The sequence below is a fragment of the Falco peregrinus genome, chromosome 4 (assembly GCF_023634155.1).
Source record: "Falco peregrinus isolate bFalPer1 chromosome 4, bFalPer1.pri, whole genome shotgun sequence".
In the NCBI taxonomy this organism is placed as follows: domain Eukaryota; kingdom Metazoa; phylum Chordata; class Aves; order Falconiformes; family Falconidae; genus Falco; species Falco peregrinus.
In genome coordinates this window covers 38,915,819-38,924,915 of record NC_073724.1, presented here as the reverse complement: position 1 = coordinate 38,924,915, position 9,097 = coordinate 38,915,819, and the positions used below count along the sequence as shown (strand labels likewise).

Sequence of the window (9,097 nt, the reverse complement as noted above, 5' to 3'; positions counted from 1 at the left end):
CACACAGTGCTAAGGATGGGATAATTAAATATTGCATACTGTTATCAGTCACAGGAAGAAAAATTGCAAAGCAGAGGGTATGTGTCTGTCACGTGGAGAAACCAGCTGTGGAAGGTTTTTCTAGGAGATTTGAAACGATTCCAGCTCTTTCTCTTTTTTTCCCAGGGTAGTAACATTTTTCTGTCACAAGCAAGTTAGTTGTTAAAATATGCATAAAGACATGTCACTCCAAGCTATGCACTTGTATTTCATGTTCACTTCCCCACTCGGAAGAGTTTTTCCATGACTAAGGAACAAAAAGGAAGCGGCTAGAAATCTGTAATGGTTCCATTTATTAATACGTATATCACAAATACTCACAATATCAATGCATTCTCGTTGGCATGCTAGACAGAGGCATTATTAAAAAAGTCCTATTTTTTTAAAAAGGTTTTAAACTTTTGCTTTCCCCCAAAAATATTTCATATGCCTGTTTTTTTTTTTGTGATTTTTTTTGTGTGTGTGTTTTTATTTTGATTTGATTCAACAATGTATTTGGTGGCTGCAACCTCAATGCAAAAGAAAAAAAAAAAGAAAAAGAACAGGAAAAAAGTAGGAAGGCCGCAGTACAGCACAGTTCAATTAGTTCATAACTACCTAATAAAAATAAAGGAAGCAAAATTCCTGCCTTCACAGTAAGCAACAACACAGCTTAATAACAGTATTACACAGGATCAGGTTCAGAGGCAAAATGCACTAGACAAAGCCTATCGGGATACGCACTAGGCATACAACACTGAGTAAGAATCAAAGATGTAGAAGAACATCAGGAATAATGGTTCCCTTCAAGCACAACATTTTAACATCATTTTCAAGTATCTTTATGTTATGTTACTGATTCCTTTGTTTTTGGGGAAGGGGGGCAGGCGTGGGGAAGGGGGAAAGGATGAAAATCTTAGTAAAGCAATAAACAAAACAAGAAATTAAGATAAACCCAAAAGAATATATATTTCATATACCGGTTTATATGGAAGTGTGCAACACTTATTAACCATGGTGAAAGGCTAATTATGCCCTCCAGTCACTACATGCACAGCCCAATCAATGCTGTTAATGAATTACCTTTGTTAACTTACGATGCAACTACTGTGTGACCAAGAACATACATACGGTGCCGTCCTACACCGAGCCGCGGGGATGGGGTCTGGGTCTGGAGGCCGAGGGGACTCGGCTGCTCTTGGTGGCACCGCGGTACTTCACAGAATGGTACACTACGCATGGGACAGAGTTCGGGAGGTGGGGTGCGAGTGTGCGCGCGCACGTGCTTGCTTGTGGGGGTGTGGGTGTGCGTGCGTGCGAGAGACAGTGTGTGCTATAACATTCATTTTAGTCTTTCTCCAATTCTGCAGCTCCTGATCTTCAGACAGGCTCTGGACTTCACACTCCTGAAAGACCTAGAGAACAGGGGGGATAAAAATAAAAGACAAGTGGGTTGCTTTGGCTGATAACAGTGTTCATGGCAGTTATGTTGTCCTCTCTTTTCAAGAACAAAACTGAAATGACAAAACATTCAACAGGCCATTTCCCCCTTCTTTTCCCACCAGACAGCATATCGGGATGAAAAACCCAAAGCAAAGAATCCTGTGGGAAGACTAAATTCTCAATGAACACACTAAGCATCTAAAACTTGCCCGCCACGTTCAGCAGAAGCAGCACAGCCACAACCATGTACCCGGGTGTACACGGCACGTTGCACAGAAAGCGGGGAAAGCTCACCTTGTTACACCATCTCGTACTGGTTAGCAGTAATAAACCGGGACAGACAGCATGCCAGCAGCATCCCAATCAACTGTTCCAGAAAAGAACAGAAGAAGAATAGAATTTAAGTTAAATTAAATGAATGCAGAGCAAAGGAGAGGCCATGGTAAGCAAAGACTTCATGTTCTGGAGTTACTATGCACAACATAGTTATGCCCTGTTTTAGGGACTGCTCTAATCAGAAAACCAGCATTAAAGCCTCCTGTCTTTCTTCATTGGATCTTCTTGATTTTTATCAGAACGTCTTTATTTAATAGGCAGCATGCCTTTTTGCTACTTTTCAATCCCGTTGTCATTGCCTGGCCAAGTCAGACGTGGATGGGTAAACCGGTGGGGGGTATCAGTCAGCACACTACCAGCTGAGCTTCACTCATGAGGTCCACATGGGTCCCTCACCACCACCCACCAACACCACAAGCTGGCAGCCCCCTTAACTTTGTTACCAGCGTGCTGGGGAAAAGCTTCCTAATGCCCCAGAGCTGTTATGCTTTCTTTACATACGATGCAGCACTGGAGAAATGAGTGTTATAAATCTGGAAATAAATAAAAAAAAAGGTCTTTCACTATTCCCTTGGCTGTCACTCAGATTATTGAAAACAGATCCCTGGCTTCCACTCGTCAATAAGCACTCAGTCATTTCAGCGTTTTGCCTATTGCAGTTTGTTAACGTTTCCTGCATATGCCAACAGTGTTAATATACTATAAATAATTCAACCTCGCTTTTCTCATTTGGATCGGTCAATTAATTAACTTATGAGCATATCCAGATTGCTACAGCTCATCCCTGCCTACGGGGGTGAGGTGAGAGGGCTGTCCCTGCAGATGGACCAGCCTTCCCAGGACCGGGCTCCAAGCGAGTGCTGTCACAGCTGCTCCAGCTGGCTCGCCCCTGCCCGTGGGGTCACCTCTGCCCATCTCCTGCTGCGGGCAGCGTGCATCGCAAGGGAGTGGTGCTTAAGAAGGGGGATCACAACCTTTCAGCAGCAGCCAAGTTCCCTCAGATCCCACAGAGCACGTGTAGATAGCTCCTGGCTGGCTGCTCGCCCAAACCGGCTCCTTCTATTTCATGCTTGGGATTGCATGTCCTTTCCTCTCAACTGTCAGTGCTCCCCGTTAATGTGATCATCATCAAAATATACATCTTCTCTACCAGCCAATTGCTTGATTTGAGCTGGCATCAGCCCAGAGCAAGACCAAGCCAGGGTACCTCAAATCCAGATAAACTGTTTTCTGCCTCTGAGATGTCACATTCCTGGTCAGGCCATGCTCTATTTGACAGAAATTTGATCCCTCTCCTGTTTCAGTGTCCACCAGAACTGTTCTGGGCATCTCAAAAGGGTACAGAGGCACCTTTAAAAGCAGGCTGAACCCCACTGTCCCCAACAGGAACTCCCCAATTCTGGCACCAAATACAAAGGATGACACTGCCTTGGTTATAACCAGATATGGGGCAGAAAACACCTGACCAACCTCCAATAAAAACCTAAGCTACTAGGGTTCAGGGGCTGTATTTTCAGCTGCCAGAAGAGATGTGGGCACTGAATACCCTCTTCAGCTTTGAAAATCTCACTTGATACCAAGAAGACATTTTAGCCATCTTGTTGTCTCTTCTACTAAAGTTCTCTAGATGGGTGTTCAAACAGGAAACTTATTTGGTAGCTGGAATGCTCATGCCCTCACCCAGGAGTCCATGGGCCAGTGATGATGAGGATGCCAGCATTGCCTGTCTGGGCTTCGGATTTCCACGCTTAAATACTCCAGTCACTGGGAGGATGATTTTATCAATCTGGCAATTTAGAAAGTGTTGCTGAAACCCCACCACATTCTGCAGGTTTACTGGAGAGGCTTCAACACTCCCACTGCTGACTTGTGTGATGTTTCTTTAGCTCAGTTTTGTATTAGAGAATGAGATTTCCATGATCTCCATTTTGGAGAACAGTATGTATTTCTCTGTGCATCGACAGGCAGAACAGAGTAAGTGCCTCTGGGTGGCCCTGTCCTACCCGCTTCGCTATTGCTTTTCTGTGTTTGTGGTAACTTTCAGTCTTTTTTCACCTTCCTCTGCTGGTCTGAGAAGTTACTTCTCTGCCTTGCTGCATTTTTCGTTACAATGAACTTCACAATTATTTTCACTGAGCAAACTGCGGCCCAGACCCAAGTCAGTTCCTCCCTCATCCTACAATGGCCAACAATGTGCATACATTCAGCCTTTTCTTTTTTTTAAAGCCTGTGCCATGAGTTATCTAGTATTGCTCCCGACCACAATCTGCCTGTATCAGATTTACAAGGGGAAAGATGCTGCAGCCCGTACAAATAGGGAGCCATGGGCTTTTCTTTCCCCCTACAGCTGTAGCAGGCCTCCCCAGATACATTTAATTAGAGATTCTTCTGTTTTACATAGGCAGTAACTCTAATTAATCAGTGCATCTAAGCTTTGTAGCATTTGCAGGCATGTGGCAATGTTTTGATTTACTCACGTTACTTGTAAGATGAATGTCAGGCTACACATGAATGTAACTTTCTGGTCTTTGGCCCACATTAGTTCTTGGCTCTGAACGTATGCTGGTTTATGCATTTAAGTGGTTACAGTACCATAGCATTAAACTTCTCTGTTTCAAAATTTCAAGAATAATGCCACTGCATACACATTTCACACAGCACTTCCAGCTATTACCAGGATATAGCAGAGCTAAAGTACCTTAAAAGTACTTTGAACACATATAAAAACATGTATTTTCCAAGGTGTGCAGACTTCCACGTCTAACCACAAGAGCACTGTCCCTTGTGCAGCCAAGAAGAGGCAATACTGTATTAAGCTGCTGAATTTTCCTCATGGTGCTCATTACAGTCATAACTACAGTTCACTGCATTTAAATCTGGTTAGAGGCTCCCAGTCTGCGAACCGCGAATGAGCGCTCTCCACCCCCCTCAGCTCTCTGCATTTGCTTGATCACTTGCAACCTCTGCTCTTCAGACAGTTGGAAGCCCCTGTGCAGCAGGTCCTTGCAGCTCCTCTGAAAACACAGAGGAACTGGCATGAAAGGATTCCTGCAAAGAAACTACTTGCTAGAAGTTGCATTCATTTCCTTTCACTTCCATTGTCCCTCAAATGCACATCTCAACTTTCATCCACTTCTTAAGTTTTTTTATTTTATTTTATAGTCCTAGTTTTTTGAGTGCCAAGATGCCAGACTTGGTTCTGGTTTTGTATTCTTCCTCACTTTCCCCCATTCTTCCCTTTTTTCTAAGATTATCATAGTCTTCTGAGCTATTACATGGAAAACTGAGATTTGCCTTGGAACCTCTGGTCTTGCTGCAGGAAACTTGAAAATACTGACAGTCTTTGGTTTAGAGCACAGGGAAACCCACATCCCGCAGGTGCATCTCCTATATCATCCTGTTGGCCAAATCTCATTCCAGACAACAGAATGCAGTGTGTGAATTCTTCATCTCTCCATGGTTTCAAGGAGTCATCACAGGCATATCTCTGTTCTGACCACTGAAATCCACCCAGAGCAACTTCTTATCAATCTTACTGGCCTACCATATACATGATAACTATTTTTTAAATATAGTTATTTTGCAGGAGTTAACATTGACTGAAAGCTGTCCTGCATGACATATTTATTACATCTTACTATACTGAAGAGAAACTGAACTGCAATTTGAATTTCTATTTTATTTCAGGTCTTGGTATCTTCACCATTTCTCATTCTTTGAGAGAATTTCTATAAATAGAAATGTGTTGAACTAACTTAGAATTCATCAGCAGATCAGGTAAGCTAAAACTGGTTTTTTTATTCATCAGGAATATTTTTTTAGCTCAATGATTTACCTTGCCATATTCTGAAAATGAAAATCTCCAAGCATCCAGGTTCCCTGGTTTTATTTTAGAAGACAGACAATTTTCTACGTCACATTTTGCTTACCTGAGTCAGCCTCCTGTGCCATGGTATGCCTCTGGCACAGGTCCTAACTCCATGCTGAATCCACAGTGATCAGTTTTTAGAAGGAACCCAGTCTTATATCAGATTTCAAGTTGCATACTGGGTCCTGATATGGAACCCACTCCCTAACCCTGGTGCAAGGGTGACAGAGGTGTGTAATCCTGTGCTAGGGCCAAGTCTCAGCCTCTCTATACTCAGACAGGAGTTGCAGCAGACAAGGATGATGTCTGTGCCAGAACTGCGCGCACAGTCAGGCAGAGCTACTCACATTAACACTGACAGCAAAGAGGGCAGGTGGATGTGCACTGTAGAGAGGGACTGTAGCTGCATGAGAACTTATCTTCAAATGACAGGAACCGTGCGTGCTCAACAACTGGTTCTGGGCACGTGGACAACTCCTGGCTTCCAGTCCTTCAGTACAAAGGGAGTAACTTGGCATTAACACTTCCCTGAGACTCCCCTCCTCAGGGAGTCTACTGCAACCATAATCTATAAACCACTCCAGACTCTGTCTTTTGCATCCCTTAAGCCAACGCCTACACTGTAGTTTTATCTGGGCAAAACTCTTCATCATCTATGCTGCTTGCATAATTTTATTCTCTGTTGGGCACAACACTGCGATCATTCTGCTGCTCTGAAGAGCACGTGCTAAACTGAAATTATTCCAGCTGGAAGTCAGCACTGGCATCTGAGTCCAAAAACAATCAAACTGCATTTTATTGTTATTATTTCAAACCCAAGGAGCAGTGCAGACAATGTCAGCAACACATCAGGTTTTTTTTTAAACTCTGACTCTGATTGGGAGGTCTGTGCCAGGCCTGTAAGATGTGCAATGCCATTACATCAACCTTCCCTATTTCTGGGAATCAGCACATTCCCCATGCTAGTCAACACCTAACAAATCATGTGAAGGAAAGGCCCTTGAGCATGCTTTACTGTAGAAGAGCAACATGATCTAATTTGTCTTCTATTTAGATTAAACCCATTCTCAGTAGGAACGGCGAAACCTCGCCTACAGCTGGAGCACTGCCTGGCATTACTGCCAGCCACAGTTAACCTGAAATCAATTTGTAAACAACGTCCTTAATTGGGTCCAGCAAAACAGATTAGGCAGTAAATTATAACTGGCCGCCTTCTATTCTTCACACCCCAGGAGAGCTGCATTTTTGTCCTCTGCATCCCCTCTCTTCTCCTTTTTACACATTCCCAAACACCCCAAGCAGCTGGATATCTACTGTGAGTGCCAGAGCCTTGCACATTCGCAGGGGGAGGCGCATCCCCAGCTGGCAGCAGGACACACACTGCCATCAGGCAGCACGAGCTGCCAATGCCACATCAAAATATACTTTGGTTTTCACCTGGACTGGCAGTGGCAAAGTGCCCTCCCCGCTGTGCTGCCTGCAGCCTGTCATGCTAATCTCACCCTGTGCCAAAGGGCTCCTGCTGCAGGGGCCACACTGCCTGCACTGCCCGCACTGCCCGCCTGCCTTGTTGTACGGAGCTCACAAACAACCGGTGACCTAGAGTAAACATCCAGACACATCCCAAAATACTAACAATTCCAGCTGCACTCTTGCAATGGTCTCCCTTCCAGCTGCAAACAATTTTCAGGCAAGACAAGATGATGCTTTGCCTGTTGTATGTATGACATGCTGATTAAAGGTTTTCAAGTAGCACTGGTCCTGCTCAGCAGCATATGAATTGTACAATTCTGCTCATCTGTTTTTCTTTTGGATAGTTCTATGAGATGCTTTGTAACTGCCTGGCTGTCTAGAAACCAAACTGAAATAAGAGCTCAGAGTCCCATAGCAGTAATCAAGTCATAATCAAGGTTGGAGAAGAGAATCAAGGTAACGTGACCATTCACCAAGAACTAGAGTAGCCTATTAAAGAAAAAAACAAAAGTGAACTCCCCCTGCTCCATGCACCAACAGCTCCAGACTGGTGGTTTCACCGCTTCAGGATTCTGAAGACCTGACACTCACGCACATGCTCTGGGCGGCTGGCAGTATGATGAACCAACATTTACGCCCACATGAAAAGGCCTGACAGGCCAAATCATGGGTTTCTCATATCTAACACCTAAGCTACAAGGCATCAGATTTCCAGATATGCCCACAGCAGTGCAGTTAGCTGGTTTGAGGCCAAACAGGTTTAGGTCTTGCTCAAGTTGTGCATATGTTGACTGAGAGGACATGGTGGCCATTTTCCACAGGGCTTGGGGACAGTTTTACTGAAGAACCTGGAGGCCATTGTAACTGCTGAGCAAATTAAAACTCAGAGATGTAACTAAGCCACCTTGCAGCCAAGCATGGGCTGATCACATGGGGCAGCAGGGGCACGAGGGCAACCACAGCCCTCCCATTAATTCACCTGCCCATCACTGGCAACAGCACTGGCAAACCTCTTGTTTCCAGTGCAGCACAGTGTAAACCTATAACTTGCTAACTGAATTAATGAGTTTTAAGAAGTCAAATAATTTTTCCTAGCACCTCATTTTTCCCAACAAGTGGATAAACACAAGACATTCAACAGATACATTCGTATTTTCAGCGTTGCCTCAGGACCCAGATCTGTAATATTTGTGAATGAAGCAAATGAAAGTTGCATGACAGGTTTTGAATATGACATTTGCCATTGTACTATGTACTGTCCACAGAGAGAGTACTTCTCAGGTAGAAGTGGTTCAGGCATCACACATGTCGCTGTATGTTTTGCTGAACCATTCTGCAAACACTTTTGCATTGCCCATGTTTCCCTCCCTCTCATTTCTGCATGTTTCCAGAGAGTCCTAGTCATCACACACGAAGTGACTAGTACAAAGGACCATCTCACTGAAAGATGCAGGTGTTTTCCTGCCCCTTCTTCATCAGAAGATTCTGACCAGACCTTTAGTTTTCCTAACTAATGTCTAGGTCAAGGCAGTCTGAGCATTAGGGAGCAGCAAACACCTTCTTAGCTCCCTTCTTGTCCCTCCCATGCCAAACTCCTTTTGGTGCAGGCAAGATGTTGGTTTAATAACCTGATCTTGCCAGATCTCTGCTCAATGTTCAGTGCTAAAAGAAAAAAAAATAAATAAAATTGGTCACCGAAACCAGGTGACCCCTCCAGACTCCAGGTCTAGGATAAGGAGGCCTGAAGGTATACTCTTACTTGAATTCTAGACTCCTTTAAGAAAAAATAAGAGTGCTTAGAAGATAGAAGCCTATCCAAACAGTGGATAAGCTATTTGTCTTCTTAGCTGTTTATGCTCCATTTAAGCCAATGTTTTATTGGGTTAACCTCTATTTGACCCAGTGGAGGGACAAGTTGTTTTCCTTGAGCTAGTCATTAGCTCAACCGTAACTGATATT

The 9,097-nt window shown here is 44.0% G+C and overlaps 1 protein-coding gene across 1 annotated transcript in view; it reads right to left on the bottom strand.

Moving 5' to 3' along the window:
• Positions 1-315: 315 nt before the first annotated feature.
• The window catches only part of TSPAN7 (tetraspanin 7), a 103,603-nt gene continuing 94,821 nt past the window's right edge, over positions 316-9,097 (bottom strand). Inside the window, exons 7-8 of the mRNA XM_055802960.1 lie at positions 1,756-1,828; positions 316-1,433 (exon numbers count right to left, since the gene is read on the bottom strand). Of these exons, the coding sequence (XP_055658935.1) occupies positions 1,760-1,828 (69 nt within the window). The 3' untranslated portion in view covers positions 316-1,433; positions 1,756-1,759. The remainder of the gene's footprint in view (positions 1,434-1,755; positions 1,829-9,097) is intronic.